Source organism: Protobothrops mucrosquamatus, unplaced genomic scaffold (assembly GCF_001527695.2).
Source record: "Protobothrops mucrosquamatus isolate PMUCROS unplaced genomic scaffold, P.Mucros_1.0 scaffold_19, whole genome shotgun sequence".
Classification (NCBI taxonomy): Eukaryota; Metazoa; Chordata; class Lepidosauria; order Squamata; family Viperidae; genus Protobothrops; species Protobothrops mucrosquamatus.
This window is the reverse complement of record NW_015386095.1, coordinates 898266-921270: the sequence shown is the minus strand read 5'-3', so window position 1 is coordinate 921270 and position 23005 is coordinate 898266. Positions and strand designations below refer to the sequence as shown.

At 36.2% G+C, this 23005-nt stretch overlaps 1 protein-coding gene across 1 annotated transcript in view; it reads right to left on the bottom strand.

Moving 5' to 3' along the window:
* The window catches only part of TMEM131 (transmembrane protein 131), a 106050-nt gene that overhangs the window by 74004 nt on the left and 9041 nt on the right, over positions 1-23005 (bottom strand). The window contains exons 2-5 of the mRNA XM_015830579.1: positions 18394-18455; positions 12393-12433; positions 4054-4122; positions 233-356 (exon numbers count right to left, since the gene is read on the bottom strand). Of these exons, the coding sequence (XP_015686065.1) occupies positions 233-356; positions 4054-4122; positions 12393-12433; positions 18394-18455 (296 nt within the window). The remainder of the gene's footprint in view (positions 1-232; positions 357-4053; positions 4123-12392; positions 12434-18393; positions 18456-23005) is intronic.

Below are 23005 nucleotides of genomic sequence, written 5' to 3'. Positions count from 1 at the left end.
TACAGTAGCATAATAAAGCTGAAGTCATTAAGTTTTTCTTTTGCATTACTTAATAAATTTGTAAATGTAATCTCTGGAGAAATTAATCTCTCATTTTTACTGAATTGTTCCTCATTGGAGGAATGATATAAACATATTTTAGTTATTGGGATTTTGTTTAAAGTACAGTTTGTTATGATAGGATAAAAAGATTTCACAATAACAGCAACTTCATAAAGCAAAGCTGGCTCACCCTATTTTGAAAAAAAGAAGCATGAAAGTGTGATGTTGTTGCAGATATTGAAACTAATATAATAGTCTCTTCTGAACTGGGATTATGCAAGTAAACTTTTTCCATTTTTGGCATCCCAACTGGCCTGTATAAAAAGAAAGACCAGAAAAAGCATTTAGAATCATTTATCTATTATCTTATCACAGAATATTTATATTTGCAGGACATAACATATTTTGATACATCATGAAAAAAAGAAATCTGGTATACATGGTATCATTAAGAATATCTGTCTTATTTCTTTCTATAGGTGATATAGTATTAAGTTAATAAAACAAAGAAATGCAAATAGTAATGTCATCGTACAAGCAGTATTTAACTCTTTGTCCTAAAGCAAACAAGTGCAGCAACACTGAAGGCATATTAAAGAATTACTAACTTTAATATATGAAAGAAATAAAAATGAAGTTTTTACATGAGAGAGAGAAGCTTTATACAAAGGGAATTATATTGATAAATCAATGCTTAAGTTATTATTCCCTAATAATCACACGTTATCACTATGCTAATTCTACAATGCGAGTTACAGCAAATAAGATTTTCAGTTATATTAGGGACTATAAATAATCTTATTTATAAAATTGTTGGCTTGTTACTTTGAAGCTTCAGTTGAGAATGGAGCCAATTAATATTCCAGTTAAATATTATTTCTTCCATTAGTAATTAAGAGAATGTCTCTAAAATACTGATGCATTTTTGTTCTGAAAAAAATACAGCACTGCAATTAACAATTCTCAAAGACAAGTTTCTAGGGTTCATGTTTAGGGTTAGGGACAGTCTTGGGAATTGTCAGCCCTTTGAAGTAAGCCAGATCAGAAAACAGATTCCAAAAGTAATACTACAATTCTTTTTTATTGATGTAGGCTACCATAACAGAAATTTGAAAGCCATTTAACAGCATCTCCCCTTCTTCCCTCTCATACTCAACAGAGTTAAGGTAGAACTAGCTTGAGTTCCAATGTTTTCTTTCTGTACTGGGCTTAAATCATATTTTGAGAACTAGGGTCACATGGTATCTCCAAGGTAATCTTGGTTTTTCATAAGTAAAAAACTAACCAAAAGCAGTAGAAAAGGATGAACAATATTAATTTAGCTAACATGATTAACTAAATTAATATTCAATAGCTATTCACAGTTTGACTACTATGCAACCTTGTTTTCAAGCAATTAATTGTGATGAATACCTTCATTGAAATAACAAACTTCATTTTTTCACCCAACCCCTGGGTCCTCAGGCCTACTGGCATAACCAGAGGGACCTCCGAAGCTCAGAAACGATGAGGTTGACCTCACCTTGGGGGGGGGGGGAAAGCCCACTACCCAGGGCCTTCCAGCTATAGCTCCCCAGATGAGAGAACCTAAAACATTCCCACTTTGTTGCATCTCGTGGGATGGGAAGATGAAATTGGGGAGAGGTAATCCCTCAAATAACCTGATCCAATGCCATATAGGGCTTTAAAGTTCAACACCAGCACCTTGAACTGGACCTGGAAATAAACTGATAATCAATGCAACTTACCAAACATTTGCACAGTCACATCTTGTGCACCAAGTGCAAACCTCTGTGGATGAGGAAACCCTGTTCACAGCCAATCACTTATTCACCCCCTTCACAGATTACTATAAGCTCTTGATGAAAATAACCTTGGAAAACATTCAGACGCTACAGTTGGTACAAAACAAGCCTGGACAGTGAAGGTTTACCCACTGCTTTGGGAGCTGCAATGATTGTCAGTAGGCTTCTGGATGTAATTCAAGGTGCCAGTTGCCACCTTTAAGACCATATATGGCTCTGGAATGGATTATCTGGGGGCATTTTCTCCATTATCCATCTAATCAGGTTGAATAGGGTCAATTACTTCCAGCTCCTGTATATACAAGAATGACATCTGCCTTGGGCCTCAATATTTTTCCCATATCTTGGAATTACCTTCCCTATAGAGACCAGTCTACTTATCCCCTTTTGGGCCTCAGGAGAGTAGTCATGACTTAGTGTTTCATCAAGTGCAGAAAAACAGAATGGTATGATTGAAGATTTGAACATGCAGTTGTATGCTGTTGTACATTGTGTGTTTGTGTACTATTTTAATATTGTATCTGGTTTATCTTATGGATTTATTATTTCAGACTTTTTTCCTACTAGATGCTGCTGCCCAGATGCTTTCCAAAATTGGGTGGTATGCAAATAAAGGAAAGGAGTCTGCTAGTCGTAAATAGGGGGTGGCGCTCATCTCCGTTTCAAGAGCCATGAGCCAGTGCTGTCCAAAGACATTTCTACGGTCATGTGGCCAGCATGATGTCATGGAGTGCTGTTTCCTCCCCATCACAGTGATACTTATTCATCTACTCATATTTGCATGCTTTCAAACTGCTAGGTGGACAGGAGGTAGGTGAAGATGGGAGCTCACCCCATCATATGATATAAAATACTCATGCAAATAAAGTAACTATATTGTATAATTAAATAATTAGTAGAGCATTACTTAATATAATTCTTTCCTTCTTTCCTTATTTAATTAGGGCTCTCATTGGTTCATTTGAGTTGCTGTTATAGAAGTTTCTCACATTCAGAAAGCCTGAGTTGCTACCTGCACACTGATTTTAGAGCAACTGACTTAAATAAAATATTCAGCATGTGTCTTTACTCAACATTATGAACCAGAAAATACTACAAACATGTTATACTTATAGTGAATAAGCTATGCAACCAGAGAATAAGGGTAATGATATACTTGTGGCAGGTGTTTAATATTAGGGAAGAAAAGAATCTTGAATTTTATTTCAACTTATTTCGATTCTGTAACAGCTCAACACAGTATTCAGACTTTTTCTACCTTCCTATGAAGAAGAACCAACAAAACAGATTCCATAACTCCATCACAAATTTCAGAATATAATTTTGTTTCAATTATGCTTGTGTTAAAGTACAGTTGTGAATTGTAAAGACTGAAAGACAGTCAACATTCTTCTGATTTTACATCTGTGCTAAACACTTGAACATGACTGTCCACATTATACACCATCAATTTAGGAATTCAAGAGCTAGAATGAAGGAAGTCAAATCCATGCATGAACTGTCTTCTTTTAATTTTAAAACTGCCAGATCATTGCAGGACAGACAGCTCTATAAAAATCTTTTTTCTTTAATTATAGAAAATATCTGCAGTCAATCTATAGTATGTTCCTAGCTATAGTGTTCACTGATGATAAAAAAGAAGATAAGAAAAATGGGGAACATAAATAACTTCTTCCTGCCTGCTATTAAATAAGTTTACTTCTGCTTTTAAATCTTCCGTCAAAAACTTAGAATTCAGGGATTGCAACGTGATATAATTCCTCTATATTCTGACTTCTTCTTCATTCAGGTTGCCAAATACAAACATATTCACTACAGGTGGCATTGGTGCTGAAACTGCAAAAATTTTCAAAAGGACTAGTTACTCTCAGTGTAATGCAGCTTACAGGATATTGTCGTGGTAATATGAAGAGATATCTCCATATAACCCATTTTGCATTTTTCCGTATAACCCATTTTGCATTTTTATAAAAATGGAACTTAAATATAACTTTATATAACTCCTGATTTATTTCAGATCTTCTATTCAAGGGATGCAAAAATGGCAGCTGTAGTTTTGCACATGCACACAATGTGCAATTTGACATAATAAAAAATAAGCTTATGCAATAGTTTCTGGAACTATTGTACAACTTGGTCTCTACCTGTATAGTTTTTTTTTCTGAAGGCACTGTTTAGTATATTAACTAAAATATTCCCAACTTACTGTTCATGAAAATCCAGCATTGGTGGTTCAAACCGAATAGGTCTGCAATTTCCTCGATACATAGATACACTGTTACACAAAAAAAAGACACTCAATTTTAACTAATGCTCAAATATATAGGTAAAGACTTATAATCTAACAATAACTAAAAATTCTATTTTTATAATTGAGTCATTTTTACATAAAAACATATGTACCTTTTTCCTACACATACAGGCAGTGTCTTAGACCAGGGCTTTTCAACCTTTTCACCCATTGTACCACTTTTAGGATATGGCAACATCCGAGCACCACCAGTCGCCTAGCAAGGTGTCAAAAACTTGATGACCAAAAAAAAAAAAAAAAAAAAAGGGGGAAAAAGTGATAAAAGTACAGGTAGTCCTTGACTTACAACAGTTCGCTTAGTGACTGTTCGAAGTTACAATGGCACTGAAAAAAGTGCCCCCCAAGCCACAGCCGAGCAAGACACCTGCCTGCCTGCCCGGCGGTGCTCTTCCTCCTGTCCGAGGTTTTCATTGTTGTGAGCATTTCTGTTGAGGATTGGCAGCCGGGGGGGGGGGATGTTTGGTTTTTATTCCCCCCTCTGCTGGGTGGTTGCAGCAGGTTTTGGTCACTTCACATGACCCTGGGACACTGTGACCGTCATAAATATGAATCAGTTGCCAAGCATCTGAATGTAAATCACAAGACCCTGGAGATGCTGCAACATTCCAGCTGATCGGTGCTTCTNCAGAACACTTTAAGACAACTTACATTCAGAAATCTGGTTGAAAAAAGACTATGCCTTACATTATGGAAGTACTTTTTTATTTTAATCTTTGGGCGGTAGCATGCAATGCAGGAGCACTGAAGCAACCACCTATTTGCCAAATTTCAACTTCATGAGAGTCATTGGCCCCAGATTTTGGATGTATTCTGTAAATTAGCCCATTTGAAGTACAATGGTTCAAAAATCATTGCCCTATGATGCACTATCTCACCCAGTTAAAGATTATAGATATGAGAGTTTTACTAGTATACAGATTACAGATAATTTAAGATCTTATTTATAATGAAATATGTTGCATTAATGGTACCAATGTGGGCCTCTGAGTATTCTGTGCTAAAAGAAAAGAAAATCTTTCCTATCATTTTGGGAAAAAGAATGGTTACTTTTCACCTCCAGGTAGCTTTGGATGACAAAGATTATTTAGATCAATTTTAGGTTAGCTAATATCCTGATTTGGAGATGGAAATAGCCTTGGTTGGATTTCTAATTACAGACATAAGAGGAACAGAGTTCTTTCAGTGGCTATTATTAACTATGATATCCAACTGGGTCAACTTGTCACAGTATTTTGGGGTGGTAAATCACTCCTGGAATGTGCAGGAATGTTCATGAATATAAAGCTGAGACACTATACCAATGATATTTGTTCTTTAAGGTAAAATGGTTCCATTCATAATTTCCTACATCTTTAACATTCACATGAAATAAGTGAAAAAGAACTATCAGGGAATTTGGCCTAAATATCACAACAGTGCAAGTCTTATTATAATTATATATTATATAGCTATTTACTCAGACAACTTTCAACAAGACATTCATTACAAAAGCTGCAATAAAATAATATGAAAATGAACTTTATTTTATTCAATATAACCTTAATCAAGACTAGATATAATTCTCATTTAAAGTGATATGGTGAAAACCAAATGCTTATTTGGAGGCAGTTCTGACAGGCTTATATGGCACATACAGAGTTATCTTTATTGATGAAACTGCATGTATATACTGTATATCTTTATTATGGTCCTAGACCAGTACAGATAAAACAATAAAAGCAGTAATAGCAGTAAAAACAATAGATTCCATTTGCCCATTAAGTCAAAATTGAAATAAACATGATGCAGGGACTATTGCATTCTAATAGAAATTGGACACAGGCTGAATCTAGTTTATCAGAATCCCTGCCAATCAAGGAAACTTTTTATCTCTACAGAATGGGCAACAGAAGATGGCATGTCCCCAAGTTTTTACCTCTCCTGTAATAGAGGAGCAAAGCTATTAAACCACTGGGTGCTTTTTATACGTGCCCTTTAGTATAGCAGACAGGAGAGTTTAACACCTTATCAGCATAAAAGATTTTCTGTGGTTTGGTTTTTCTAATTATGAAAGTATCCTGCAGGAATCACTAAATATTTGAACCACTCTAAGGCTAAAAAAACCTAGTACTTTTTCAATTTTCCTGGCATTCTATGTCAAAGATTCTTTATTTAATGGCTAGCTTAGCCCTGTCATACTCCATTGTTAGGGGAGAAATCCCGAAGGGAATAATTTCAGTTGGGATTGATTTGATCCAAAAAAAATGATAGGCATTCTGGAGGAGGAGGAGGAGGAGGAGGAGGAGGAGGAGGAGGAGGGATGTAATCCTCTAGGGCAGACATGTCAAACTTGCGACGTCACGTGATGTCGCGCGATGTATTGGAGCTTTTTCTCCATTGCCTGCAATAAGGTGGGCGTGGTTTCCTGGCGACATGTCTGGCCCACGGGCCGGCAGTTTGACACCCCTGCTCTAGGGCAATATTTTAATTTCAGCCATAATTTTAAAGATACAAGATATACCCTTGACTCCACCTTATTCATACTTGTCTCCAACCAAAGGATAACATTTGGGGCACATCAAGAGAGTTGTAAATTTGCTCTAAGAGACTGTACTTGTTCCAGAAGGGCAAAATGAGGAGGCAGAGCCTGCCTGCATCTCATAAGGTAATTCTGCCTTTGATTTTGCCTGAGAGATTTATCACTGGTGCTATGAAATACTCCTCAACCCCTGTGTAGAAACTTCAGGATGGCATCTGAGGATTTCTGTGCTGTTGTGGTTGTATATCAAATATGGGCCTTTTTGAGCCAATGCATGAAATACCACTCTCAAATATTTAAAACTGGTAACCTGTTCAATTTGGCAGCATCTATGTGCCAGGAACACAACTTGGGACTCTTGGCAAAAAACAAGACTTTGTTTGTTTGCTTGTTTGTTTTTGATAACTGAATGCTTACAGCATTCTGCCAGTTCCCTCAGAGACCTTCTCAAAGTGACTACTGAAAAGAAACAACCACATCATGGTCTACATAAAATAAAAGGAGATATGATAGCCTCCCAGTTGAGGTGTCTTCCAAAGAACGTGGTATGCAATTTGGAATTTTAAGATTTAAAACAGTTTTGTTTTAAAGCAGCTGATAATTGATCTATAAAATCCAAATAACCTAATATATGGAAAATTGTATATGCCTATACTGAACACTTAGATCGTTTTACTTAAGAAAAGATTGGCAGATATATGAGACAAGGCACTTTCAAACGGTCCCATGGTTATGGCACCGTTCTCCTGGAAAAAAACCTAAGAAATCCAGTACTCTGTCTTCTTGATATCTTGACTATATTTTAACTTATATTTACCTAACATTTTATTATTCATATTGTAAAACTGAAATGTTTTTTTCTTAAAAGACAAAAATATGAGTCTACATCAGAATTCATCAGAAAATTTGAGATCAGACATCAAAAAAAGTTTTAATTCATTTTTTTAATTAAAAACTCTTAAGTTGGATTTACTTCATCAGAACTTCATAGGCACAATTATGGAGCTTCCTTGGCAATTATACAAAAGTGGTTTCTACTATTTATTTCTGGGATCTTTTTAAGACTTTCTCCTTTAAAGCCTGCAGCCCTGGGATTTTCAGGTGCTCTCTCATATTCATATGTTTTAAGCCTGTTTAGCTTTTCTGAAATCAATGAAAATTAGCTTAGAACCTGCCACCTCCTGAAGCTTCAATGTATTTATTGTGTATAAACAGAAAAGTGTAGGATAATTTAAAATTAATATCCTAAAATATAAATTTCTAAAAGGACATATTAGATCAATGATTTATTCAACAATCTTCCCCATACCCACACCGCAATTAATATCTGCTCCAACCTTGTGGTAACTGGCTATTAAAATGAAATAAAACAAAGATCAGCCATTCAAATGAAATAAAAGATCAGCCACTAAAATGAAATAAAACAAAGGTCAGCCTCAGGCTACAAAAAGGATTTCCCACTCACAGCCTAGATGGATCTAGGTGACTCAGCATTTTCCATGAGCAGACCTGTAGGTTACATCAGATTACTGAACATGAAAGCAAAAATGCTTTATGTGCTGTGAGAGAAATAATCACTCTTGAGAGAAATTGGTTGCAGATGAACAAGAGCCAGTCTAAGGGCAAGTCTAAGATGCGATCTAAGGCTGACAACTGTTCTAGAAATTAATGGCCAAGTAGGACAGGAAGAATCAGCTTGATCAAATGAGGGAATCAGGGAAAATTAAACCTAAAATATTAGTTGGATTGGATTAATTGGATTAAACAACTGAGATTTCTGAAGACCAAGAATTTTCATACAGCTAGGATTTATCATGGGTAAATCCAGAAATTAATTTAGTTGTCAAATATGCATTTAAGGGAGAATCCTCTAGCTAGGCTTTCAGTGCAATTCAATACCCAATAAATTGATGTTTCCTCCCCTAAATCCTTAAATACTTCCACATGTAATTTGCCTTGGTTAACAATAACTTGGAGGATTGCTACCAATTCCAAAAGACCCCAGATCTAAATCATATAGATTACCTTGTACACTGCTCAGCTATGTGGTGTTTGGAATAGACCCAGCCTGAAATGGCTGTTTAGTACCTTGGTTTTAACCAAATCTAGGGAGATCCAGATTGAAGACCTCTTTTAGTAATGGAAGCTTATTGGGCCAGGTCATTATCCTTTAATCCTATTTACTTTACAAGAGGGTTGTTTTGTGAAAAATCAGGATAGGGGTTTTAGGTTTGCCACTTTGAACTTTTGAGAAAAATGAAATGTATCATCTAAATATATAAAAGAGATAAGTAGTTATCCCACACATTTTCCTGGTTCATCTGGACAATTTTTGCTTATAGCCCTGTTTCTTTGAAACAGCAATCCTTCCTGAACAATCCCATTTGAGAAATACAAGATTCACGCAAGAAGGATATATATAACACTTTTAAGCCCAAGAACCACAGTTGTAGCAGTACATTCTGTACTATCAAATAGTACTAAAGACCAATACAAAAATAAAATCTGAACATCAGACTGGCAGCTTTTGCAGAGGTTTACATGAAGCACCTGAAAAGCAGCATGTGATCTTAAATCTGCAGATTATGCATTCTTGCTACAAAGGAAAAGACTGCAAAGGATCTTGTATTCAGACAAGACAACTCTAAGTTGCCCTGATGAATCTAGACTGAAGTAATGCTAATACTTAATATTCACTAAATATTAAATAGTGAATAGAAAAATAGGCATGCAAGATTTCTTCACAGATAAAGCCTACCCAGTTTCTATCCTGAATAATTGGCTGGACAATGCTGAATCTCTCCTAGTTATATCTGCTTTGGCCCTCCCTGAAATGGCAAGCAAAAGCTGGAGGATGTAATGTTAAGAGAGAAGTAATCTGTTGTAATTATATTCTCCGCCTCCATATAAAAGGAGGAAAGGCTGAAAAGATCTTAGTAGCCAACCTGGAACTCAGCCAGGACTACCTTCTCGGGAGTGCGTAGGTGTGCACCTCTGAAGATCCCTCTGTCCAGGGAGCCAGAGGCGGCAGCAAAGGAAGGGGAATGAGGGCGACGGGAGCTTCTTTGCCTGATCCCAAAGACTAGAGAGGAGAATGGCTTTATTTTGGATGGTTGTCTCTACTACAAGGTAAACAACAGGTATGAATGGATGGGTAGGCAGCCAGCAAGACCCGTAGGTTTTGACGGGGTTGGGTAACCTGCACTTGTCGAACTCTACCTGGAAAAGCTGCTAAGGGGACGCAGCTGCAGGATAGTGATTCAGACGGGCAGACGGACCTGGCTTGCAGAGTTTCATTTTTCTTGCTCAACCCGGTGGGCCAGTACCACCATCACGAGGTGAGGTGAGGCAGGTGGCGGGAAGGTGGCCTGGCTGCAGGGCCCCAAAATTCACAGGTGCAGGACACATGGGGCAGCTCCACTGCCCGCCATGCCTCACCTTGTGGTGGCAACACCAGCCTGCTGGATGCGCTATGTGGCCACTTGCCCCGTTGTGGCCATGGGAAAGCAGACGATGGGACGGAGAGGGTTGGCCCGATGGTAACAGCGCTCCCACTCACCTGCACTGTGTGGGCTTTGCAAGCCCAGAGTGTGCTGACCAAGGGATTGGCAGACTGCGGCTGCTGCCGGACACTCTTGGCCACCATGCACTTGCCACCACCTGTGCGTGTGCTGACAGTGTCTCAAGTTCATCAGTTTACATACGGTACCTTTACCTCTCGTCCAAAGGTGCTCACTTGGGTACGGTATGTACAAATACTTAATTATAATTTATATTATCATTTATTTTAAGTATTAATGTCAGTAATATTATTTATTTATATTTAGTTATATATTAATAATATTTTATAATTCAATACGTCCATTGTGTGTTACAATGGACGTTTGGCTGATGATCTTTAACTAGGGCCGTGGATGGGTATTCCATTATGACAATGACCCAAAACACACAGCCAAGGCAACAAAGGAGTGGCTCAGGAAGAAGCACATTAAGGTCCCGGAGTGGCCTAGCCAGTCTCCAGACCTTAATCCCATAGAAAATCTGTGGAGGGAGCTGAAGATTTGAGCTGCCAAACGTCAGCCTCAAAACCTTAATAACTTGGAGAGGATCTGCAAAGAGGAGTGGGACAAAATTCTTACTGAGATGTTTGCAAACCTGGTGGCCAACTACAAGAAACGTCTGACCTCTGTGATTGCCAACAAGGTTTTGCCACCAAGTACTAAATCATGTTTTGCAAAGGGATCAAATACTTATTTCATTCATTAAAATGCAAAGCAATTGATAACTTTTTTGAAATGCTTTTTTTTGGATTTTTTTTTTGTTATTCTGTCTCTCACTGTTAAAATAAACTTACCATTAAAATTATAGACTGATTATTTGTCAGTGGGCAAACATACAAAATCAGCAGGGGATCAAATACTTTTTTCCTTCACTGTAAATAAAACTCAGTTTTATCTAAAATAGAGTAGTCTATGCAAATAATATATTTACACCATTCTATGCAAACTAGGATCTTTAACTTGGAAAGTACCTTGCAAGCCACCTTAATGTTCAATCAGTTTCTCAGAATTTTAATATAGCATCAAACAAACGGCCAATGACACGGCAACTGATCACACCGGCACACAAGACATATATAAACTAAATAGGACAAGACACTTCTACTGAAGTCCTGCTGATGATGTTACCTAGCCTGATAACGAAATGTTTGGGAACTAAATGGCAAGCTCAGAGAACAAACTACTGCCAAAACCTAAAACCCGAGCCACAAGTATTTTCTATTATTCTACCCTAATGTTACCAAGATTCCATGACTAGTAGGTAGATAAAGTGTACTGACACAAGATTATGATTTTTTTGTCCTAAGAGCTTCAAAATCAAAATGTTTGTGTGTCTGTAAATATTTTGCCATATTTAATCTGAAGTCATTTAATTATAATTTATTTTTTTCTTTATATCTTGCTCTTTAGCTAGTTGAACAAGTCACTGAACATATAACTTTTTTTAAAATGAAAACTTTGCTTGCTATGAGATAATTTTTTAATTGCTAATAAAACAATTAATTTTATAATTTCTATGGTTTCAAGAAGATATGCTCTTGTGTTTAGGAAATATTGCACAATGTAATACCCTGTTCTCAGTTCTTTAATTCAAATATGTATTTTCTTGGAACTATGTGTTTCTAGTGTGAGCTGAAAAAAGGAAGATATTCGTTAAGGAGGAATGCTCACAGACCCTTTAAAACACCTTTTCTCCTTTTAAATAGCTGCACATCCCTAGCTGTAAGCCATTCAGAACTTTAAAAATTAGTCTCCAAATCCTTTCTTAGGCCCTAGAAATAGATTGGCAGCTAATGCAACTAACAAAGAACAAGCGTGATATGATTAAGTTAGCTAATCCAATTACAAACTTTGAAATTTTCTTTTTGATGAACTCAAGTTTAGAAACTACCTTGAAAAGTAGTCCATCATACTATGATTGTAGTAATTCAAGTGAACGGTTACCAAAGCACATATGTTACAATATCTCTGCCCAAAACATCAATTTAAAACTTTAAAAGGCATTCTTAGTCATCACTGTCATAAACAGATTTAAAAAAGGAATAATTAGAGACAATGTGGTAGATTTATCAAACAGTCAAAATAATTCAAATTACAAAATATATTGAAAGAACTGCTTAACTAAATCAAATATTCTATTATAGCAAATAACTTACCTTTTCTGTTGATATGAATTGAGACCAATAGCTGTCTCGGTCTAAAAGAAAATAGAAAACTTCAATCGTAAAATATTTTTAAAGAAATTACTTCTAAATATTCAAATTATTTAGAACTGAATATCATCTGTCTATCCCATTACAGGAAGTCTTCAACTTACGACTATAATGGAACCTTTTGTTCCAGTTGTTAAGCAAGGCGGCCAAATAATTGCCTCGCTCTCCCTGCTGTGGTTGTTAAGTGAAGCATGCCTCGGGGTGAGGGAGGCCCTGGAAGGTTTAGTGCAGGCCCAGACCCACATTGCATCTCCCCAGCTCACGTGATTCGAGAATTGTAATCACTCCCAAAATGGCCTGAATTTTGTTCATGTGACCACAGGGGCACTGCAGTAGCTATAACTTTGGGTAATAAGTCCCTTTGTCTAGTCCTATCATAATTTAAAATGGTCACTGAAAAAAATTATCATAAATTGAGGACTACTTGTAACTAGAGAATATCTAATCTCACAAACATTTTAGGTTGATACACACTAATAAACTTGTAGATAAACTATAAATGCTGCATATTTTTACTTTCAAAAATCTTTTGATAGAATTCCTCATCAAAAGCTATTTATTTATTAGATTTTTATCCTGCCTTTATTACTTTATAAGTAACTCCAGGCGGTGAACATACATAATACTCCTTCTTTCTCTTCCTTCCGCCCCCCAAACAACACTCTTGTGAGGTGGATTAAGCTGAAAGATTGGCCCAAAGTTACCCAGCCAGCTTTCATGCTTAAAACGGGACTAGAACTCAGTCTCCTGGCCACTGCAAACTGGCCCTTTACCCATTTTAAGCTACCTCAGCAGTACTGGGATAAAAGTACAAGCTAGAAAATGGGAAAGGGAAAATAGGAAAGTAGGAGAAAAAACAACAACACTAACCCTACATATAAGGAGTGTGTATTGGGAACAATCATAGACTAAATTTTATACAGGGAACTGTATCACATAAAAAAATTCAGATTTTGGAATTTGTATTTTAACTTGGCATATGATCTACGTATAATTTACCGTATTACTTATATACTGTTTATCAGTTATAGTTTTACTATTTTCTTTTTTATACTGACTTTATTACTTTAACTAAGTATATTTAAAATTTAATAGTCATGTCCTGATTACAAAATGGATATGAAATGTCCATGAAATAAGTATTATATTTTTTAATGATATAACATTCAAACCCATTGATGGGTTAGATTGTTAGGTATCCATCCACACAGTTTTATTCGCTTTTGATCTATATTAACTATCTTTTATATTCTTTTACACTTGTTATATCTTTTTATTCAGTCTTCTAAAACAGCATTGCATTATATAAAATAAATAAATAAAGGCAATTAAAATGGTCTGGAATTACAAGCAATTTTCCTTCCTCCTCCTAGCAGAAAGGGGGGAATTATAATAAGGATAGCTGCACTGAGGGGAAAGAGAACTGATCAAATAAAAATGAAGTAACTGAAAGAGAAAGTAGAGGAAAGTACTTGTCAGGAATTATAAAAAGAGTTAAAATTTTACTAGGGTGGGGAAGAACTTATCTTCAATATTATAGTTACTGTAGTGAGATTTAACCTTTTGGTAATACTTGAATAAGGTTATGCTATTTCAAAGATGTAAGAGATAAGCAGAAGAAAGAGGGAAGCCATTTAAATTGTTTTCGCCCTACTGAGAGTGAAGACTCAAACAAATGTGCAGATGCATGGACAGAAACTCACTGGATTCCCCAACATTTTTTTCTAGAATCCCCACTCATGGTCAGACAGAAGCAAACTTTCCCTTTCAATATCTGTCAATATTCTCAGAAGGTAAGACAACCAATCCTTTTTCAAAGGTCACCCTTTACAGGAAAAAGACACCTTCCCTTTGAATAAATATGGTGCTTAATAATTTTGCTGTTCTAGCACATAAAATATTATTTTTTGAGTATTGAAAGTATTGAAATTTAAATTCAAGGAATAATTTCTGCATATCATATGACTTACAAATACTTAGACTTACGACTAAAATTAAGCCCAAAATTTCTGTTGCTAAGTGAGACAATTGTTAAATGAGTTTTGCCTCATTTTATGACCTTCTTGCCATAGTTGTTAAGTGAATCACTGCAGTTGTTAAGTTAGTAACATGGTTGTTAAGTGAAACTGGCTTCCCTATTGACTTTGTTTGTCAGAAGTTGGCAAAAAGTGATCACATGACTTCAGGACACTGCAATCACCATAATTATGAGTCAGTTGCCAAGTGTTTGAATTTTGATAACATGACCATGGGGATGCTGCATCGGTCGAATGTATTAAAACAATCATACATCACTTTTTTCAGTGTGGTGTAACTTTGAATGGTCACTAAATGAACTCTTGTAACTTGAGGACTACCTGTATGCTGTGAGATACATGTTTCTCCCTCCTCCTCCCTCACACTCACTCATCTCTCCCATCCATCATATTGCTAATTTTCTGACAGGAGAAAAGATATAGCTGGCAGCCTGAAAGGGAAAGTAGAAGATAACAGCCCAGAAAGATGGTAAATGAATGAAGAAGCTCAATGAGGAACAGCTATAACGTAGCTATATAAATTCTCACCCAAAATGCAAATTAAATATTAAAAAGGGCCATCTCCTTTTCATGAGCCAAGATGAATAATATCATTTTAATTTTTTTAAAAACTATTTTGAAATCAAATACAGGTAGTCCTTGACTTATGACCACAATTGACCCCAAAATTTCTGTTGCTAAGTGAGACATTTGTTAAGTAGGTTTTGGCCCATTTTATGACTTTTCTTGCCATGGTTAAGTGAATCACTGCAGTTCTTAAGTTAGTAACATACTTGCTTAGTGAATCCAGCTTCTCCATTGACTTTGCTAGTCAGAAGGTCACATGACCCTGGGATACTGCAACTGTCATAAAAATGAGTCATTTGCCAAGCAAATGATCACATCACCATGTAAGTGTGAAAAACAGTCATAACTCATTTTTTTCAGTGCCATTGTAACTTCAAACGGTCACTAAACAAACTGTTATGTCAAAGATTACCTGTACATCTTTTTATAATAGCATCATTTGAAATGAAAACTGAAATACAAATTTTTAAAGCAATTCTCTCTGAAAACAAACCAACAAATAACAAAGGTAACTTCACATACCTTGCTATGGTTTGTTTTAACCATGAGAAACTGAGTAATAAATCAAAATAAACAAGCTATATAAGTTGTAGCACAATTCAGCATTGTAACTAATTAAAAAGATATTTCATAGAATCATTCTGGAATTAGGCATTGGGAGGCATTTTTTTTTAAATTGTGAATTTGCTATTATGTCTCAAAATCATTACTGATGAAAAAGGCATACAGATGTAAAATATTTTACTTTATCAGTCCCTAAACAGTTTTTTAAAAACAAATACTTATTTTTAAAATGTTTCATTCCCTTTTAAACAATTCTAAAAATTGAGGCAGTAATATCAGAACAACAAGCATTTATCTGACAGATTGAAGAAATATATTTTAAGCTGATGAAGGCAGGGAATTTCACAAATGGAGGTCTTATATTGAGAAGTCTTTCACTGCAATTGGGCACCTGCAATAGGGCATTCTCATTCGATTTTGGCTGATGGGCATATAATATATGAGAGGAAGGTATTCTGTCATATAATCAAATTCTACAGGCTTTGAACATCAGTACACATAAATTAACAACCAGAATAGAACAGAAGCAATAGACTGCTCTAGCCAGGGCATTTTTTTTTTGCCAGTTGAAATTTCTGGGCCAACTCAAGAATCGTTCCAATTGTAGTATTTCAATCTTCAGTTATCTGAAGCCATCTAGTTGAGATTCAGCTTCTGCTTTTTGACCCTCAGGTGACACTGTTTAGTTGACTTTGACTGATCTCCCCAAAGCTAGAATTCAGATCTGGTTAATGTTTGATCACCAAGATAGCCCAGAGATGTCATCCACATAGGGTAGCCAGCAACATCAGATTCTGGAACTCAATGGCAAAACTACTTCCTTATTGCTGCCATGAAAACTACATGGAACAAACTGGAGAAAATATATAGAAGGATTTCCAATAAGTGCTGGAAACTCAATCAAACTTTGATTGAATGTTACGATATGTGGTGGTTTTGTAAGTATGCTAAATCACATTGGATAAATGTAATAATGACAATGCACAAATAATTTAAAATAGAAATATTAATGAAACCTGAAGTCTTTTTTCTAGGTATTATGGACAAATCAATAGAAAAACAATTGAGATGTTATTTCTTGACATGGTGACTGCTTCAAGGATGTTTATGATAAGTATTGGAAAGAAAAAGATAAGCCATCTGTTGAACAATGGATTTTAAAATTGACTGAACTAGATATAGGTTTATATCTAATCCACTGTCTCTAATTAGTTAATTTTGCCACCTCTGCTAGCTCAGTCAATTTTAAAATGCATTCTTCAGATATTGGAAGCCATTTGTGGACTTTCTGCATATTAAATACAGTAACTGATAGTACACAGTACTTCAAAAATTAGTGTTATTTTTAGGGTTATCTGTTGATTGCTTTTTTATACTGTGAACAGATGATGGGTCGACATGATTGATAAACAGATTTTCACATTGATGACATTTTTCTATGTAACATAGTACTTTTATTAAATAGAGATGGGAACGTTTATAATTACTTGTAGACCTATTATGTAAGGGGGCAGAGTGTAGCAGATATTTTAGCTACATTTTTCAGCATTCAACCAGGGTGGACATTTTATGTTTAATGTTAGTGTTAATGATACATTTGTCATTTGTTATTTTATTGTACATGTTTTTGTTTTTATTGTTGCCATTTGATGCTTGCTTTTTTCTTTTTTCCCATTTTGTATTTTAACTTTGCAGTTAAATAAAAAAAATATTTAAAAAAACAACTACATGAACTATTCAAATAGTCAAAAAGCTAACTTCAAAGGAGGTTTTACTAATCCTGATTTACAACCACTGCTAACAAACCTATCCTATAGATCAGGGGTGTCAAACTGCTGGCCCGTGGCCGGATACATCACACCAAAACCGCGCCTACCTCATTGTTGGCAATGGGAAAAAAGTCGTGATATGTCATGACACGTCACGTGACGTTGGGAGTTTGACACCCATGCTATAGATATTGCATTCTTGTTACTTTCTAATTAATTACAATTTTTCAAAATATCATTAAGATCATAATTTTTTCCTGTCATAGATGAGCATTACCTTCTCCACTGTAATTTCTGATTTAAAGTTATGAATACCCATGATAGCATTTCCCATGCTTTTAACATTATGTGATTTATATACATTAATTACATTATATCTTTTATATGTGGACCAAGACAATTCCTGTTCACTCAATGTGGACCAGACAAGCCAAAAGGTTGGATACACATGATGTAAAGTGACGCAAGTATATGATCCATGTTATTTACATAATGTCCACTTGCCTCTACTTCATTCCCTTCCTCCATCACAATATTCTTTCACAGAAACAAATTGAAAAATGAAAACTTATACATTTGAAATTATTCTAGATTACATAAATATTGAATCTAATTCCAAATAATTCATCATTTACTAAAATACCATGTTAAAAAACCGTGGATTTCAAATTTGAACTGATTAAATTGTTCAAATATATCTTTTATGTTAATTTCAATGTTTCAATCAATTTTATTAAAATGAGTCAGTTCATCCAGAAATTCCTTGTACAAAAAATCCAGCTAGTCACTTAAAATTTTATCTCAGCATCAAAAAAGACATTTGCTGAAATATGCTTATAGGCAAAATAATTTGACATAGGGGACTTGCAAGAGACCATTTGAAAAGGAAATTGTCTGACCAGTTGTTCCATCATTATTATTTTTTTATTAAAGAAAATAATGCAATTACTAAAGCTGGCTATTTAAAGAAATGTTACTATATAATTCTATTTAACAGTAAATATTTACCTGTAATAAGCCTCCTTCATCAAAGCGTAAGACTTCTATTATGCTATCTGATTGGATAAAAGCTGTAAGAAAAGGAAACAAATAAAAATTTCATTCAAGTGAACCCTGTAATCTATTTATTTTACAATATTTAAAACTTGCCCAATTCTAACCAATTCAGGGTGCAGTACAACAAAGGAAAACAAAAATGAAACTGCTATTGTAACCAGCCTTCCTGCTGTGTAGCAATCTCTTTGCATGAACTGCTGGAGGCCATCTTGAGGCTGGCACTGGAGTTCCCCAAAAGTATGGTTCTGGGAGACTTCAATCTGCCATTTCTGGGTTTGGCCTTGAAAGTGACCCAGGAGTTCATGATTATCATGGCAGCTATGGGCCTATCTCAGACCACCTCAAGTCCAACTCAGGATAGTAGCCACATGCCAAATACAATTTTCTTATGGAGCAATGGCAATGTGACCTGGCGGGGATGGGAGTGTTGGTTCCCCCCTTGTCATGTTCAGATCATGCCTTGATGTCCCTGAGATTCCTTTACGCTGCCTCCCTCCGCGGTGAGGTTGGACCCATTTGAGTGGTCTGCCCCCAGCAACTGATGAACCTGAATGAGTTCCAGAAGAACCCTATGGTTCACAGAGGAGCTGTGGGTCTTGAAAAGGGTTAAAAGACACCTAGAGCACCACTGGAGGAAGACAAGGCATAGCTCTGTTTGGAAACGACTTAGAGCTGCCATTAAGGCTTATCTTGTTGTGGTAAGAGGGGCAAAACATCATTATTTCTCCACCCTTATTGCATCCATAGAATGCTGTCCGGAAGCCCTGTTCAGGATCACTTAGTCCCTCATTCAGATTCATTCCCAGTTGGAACCCATGTGTGACACTGCTACATGTGAGATACCTAGAGATAGGTCTTACCAGTTATATGGGAACAGTTCGATCTTGATGAAGTAGACAGGGTCCTTGATGCTGTCAGTGCAATCACCTCTCAATTAGATCTTTAGTCCTTGTTGGTGAAATTAATTCACTGCCTCCTCCTAAAAAAACCCACCACCTCACTTGTCTGGACAATTTTTGTCTAGTTTCCAACCTTCCCTTTTTAGGGAAGATGGTAGAGAAGGTGGTTGCTTGGCAGTTTCAAAGGGTCCTGGAAGAAACTGATTATTTAGACCCCTTCCTGTCAGAATTCAGTATTCGGAAGCTACATCTAGTGCAGAATGCAGCGACATGGGCAGTTCTTGGGGCCCCTAGGATGGCCCATGTTACACCACTGTTCTGTCAGCTGCATTGGCTACCAGTTTGTTCTGGCTACAATTCAAGACATGGGATCAGGTTAGCTGAAGAACCATCTCACCTCATTGGGATTGGTCCACGTATGTCGTAGAGGAAGCATGCTGCAGACCCCATCAATCAAGAATTTTCGACTTTTCAGGAAAAGAGACTTTTCTGCCACTTCACCCCATATTCTTTGTATTTCCCTCCTCCCCATCTTTTAACAGTATTATTTACTGTATTATTGTTATTTTATTATTTTAATGTGTACTAGTTTTAATGTTTGTAATTTGTCCAGAGTCATCTCTTATGAGATGGGTGGCAAAAATTTAATAAAGTAGTAAATTACTTATGAGAATAAAAAAATACTAGAAACCCATCAATAAACTTCATAAATCCTTTAATCTAAAGGCTGAACAAATGCTCAAACCAATTATTTTGCTTGTTTAAGAAATGCCAGCAGATTTGGGGTTTTCTGCTCTACTGGGAAGAGGGTATTCCATAAAGTAAGGGATACCTCTGAGAAGGCCTGTTACCTGATCATGCACATCATATGGAGGAGGGACCTGCAATATATCCTCTTTTAATGACTGGATCAGACAGTCAAGTTCAATTCTGCCAAGGCATTTCCTGATATATCCTGATGCTGCACCAGAAATGCCTTTGAAGATATTAAGCTGCACTTTGTTTTAAGCCTAGAAACTAGTGGCAACTAATGCAGCAATTTTAAAATAGGTATTATTCCTGCCTGTCCAGCTTATCTAGTTAGCAATCTAGTCATTGCATTTTATACCAGCTGCAATCTTCAGTATCTCCAAAGGCAGCCCCTTTGAGCATGTTACAACAATCCAACCAAGTGGTGATTAGAATATGAGTTACTGTCATCAAGGCATTTTAGTTAAAGTAGGCCATCGCTTCCATTTACTGTTTAAGCAGATCAGCTTGTCTTAAAAGACCTGGCCAAACCATCATCCATTCAAGTTCTACCAAACTGCCCTTAAAATAACACCTATTCATGTCTTAATGCCTCTTGTTAGTGCCAGTATCTTATTCTGTTGCTCATCATTCATTCTTTATTTTGTACTGGAGAAAAAGAAATCCTATAAACATCGTTGAAAGAGGGGCCAAAGTAAGGAAATACTGTTGTTTGGGGAAACTGTGCACAAAGAGGACTAACATGTTAAGAGTATTTTAGAGCTGAAGAATGGCAAAAAATATTAGGATTGGGGTACAAAAAAAATCATTCTTTCTCAGACAAATAAAAAAAACTTCAGCATAATACCTAGATACAGTATGCGCAGGGAGACAAGGCCTCAACCAACCAAAAGACATATTTGAATATCTATGAGCCAGTTCCCCCCATTAAATAACAATTAAAAAAAACACATGAAGATACTGGGATAAGATGAAAAGTCTACAGTAAATGCATTGGATTATTTTTTGCTATATTTCTTCCTTTTGTAAATTAGCATGGACATATATCAATTTTCCAATTTTTCTGTTATATTATTAACAATTCATCGAGAAATGGATTTTAAAAAACAATTAGATCAATGTTTATGTATGAGTAAGATAGGTTTTGTATTAAAATACTTTTATAAAACCCAAAACAATATTGTATATTATTTCATCTATAATTTAAAAACAATGAATTGTTTAAAAGACAAAATTTGGATACAGTCCTTGAATATAGATATGATTTAAATTTTTAATAGTGCTTTAAAAAGAGCCAGAAGTTAATTGCAAAATAGTTTTTATTTATTTATATCTCACCTTTATTATTTTTATAAATAAAGTGGGATATAAATCAGGGAACATACCAAATATTCCTTTCTCTTCCTATTTTTCCACAACCCCCTGTAAGGTGGGTTGGACTGAGAGAGAAAGACTGGCCCAAAGTCACTCAGCTGGCTTTCGTGCCTAAGGCAGGATTAGAAATCAAAGAAACAGTAGTTATACTGTAATACCATACCCAGGATGGCAATAAAACATTAACAGCTTGATAAGGAAGATCAACTACAAAACTATACATAATCATCAAGTACTGTATGCTGAATGAGCAGAATTGTTGAAAGGATAAAATAGGAGAGAGACAACATGAAGAAATTAACATGCAACCTAAACTGGAATTCTAGCCTAATCTGGATTCAGATACATATCACAGTTTAAAATACAATTATATCCAGAATGATATGTGAATCTGTATCATGAGTTAAATTATGGCAAGCCTGAAAGTGAACCATAGGGCTAAATCAGTGGTTCTCAACCTTTTTAATGCCGCGACCCCCAACCGGTCGTAAGTCGAGGACTAAACCGGTCGTAAGTCGAGGACTACCCAACTGGTCGTAAGTCGAGGACTTTCCCTGCCTGGGAGCGCCACGCATGCATGGTTCCGTCCCCTGCGCCGGCCGAGGCGTAGCTGGCAAGCGGCAGAGACGGAGCAGGCCAACCACCAGCTGGCCCAGCCCAAGGGAGGTAAGGCACCCGCCGGAAAAGGGGAAAAAAATGGCGGACAGCCTTGCTTGGCGACCCCCGTGAAATGGTCGATCGACCCCAAATGGGGTCGCGACCCATAGGTTGAGAACCGCTGGGCTAAATTAATAGAATCTTAATAATTGGAAGTGGCCATTTAGGAGCTCACCCAGCTCCTAAATTCAATTCAGGAATCCAAATTAAAGTATTTCCTCTTCTCCTCTGTCTATTCTCCATGGCTAACTCAAGAGTTTTTCAAACTTTTTCAAGTTTTACAATTTATTGGTGTGGTGTTTTTTTTAAAAAAAAAAAATCCTAGGCCCCATATTAAATAATAAAGCTATAATGAAGAAAATTGTGTTAACTCTATCATCCCAAGAAATCTGATCAGGTTCTTGCGGAACCTTACGATTTTGACATTGTCCAAATGATGGCAAGATAGTATTCCATTCTGGGCATAGAAATCTAAAAAAAATCATCAATAAACCAGAGCTTATTCAAACATCCTCCAAGATTATGAGGGGACTGGAAACTAAATCTTCTGAGGAACAATTAAAGAAACTGGATATAGGCATACTGCATTAGGGAAGACTATGGGCAAACCCCAAATATTTAAAGGTTAGTTATCAGGAGAGCAGGCTACATACAGCTGGTCCCATAATCAATTTGTGCACATGGTGCATAATGATGTATGCACCAGAATGAATATTTCATATTAGGGTCAAAATACAACTAGTAGCTAGTGAACTCTTCCAACATAGGAGCAATATGGCACCTCCAAGAAATGCCACTTGCCTTCTATCACTGCATTCTGGACCAACTGCAATTTCTGGACTATCTTTGATAACTGTTGCATGAAATATACATTGCAGTAGTCT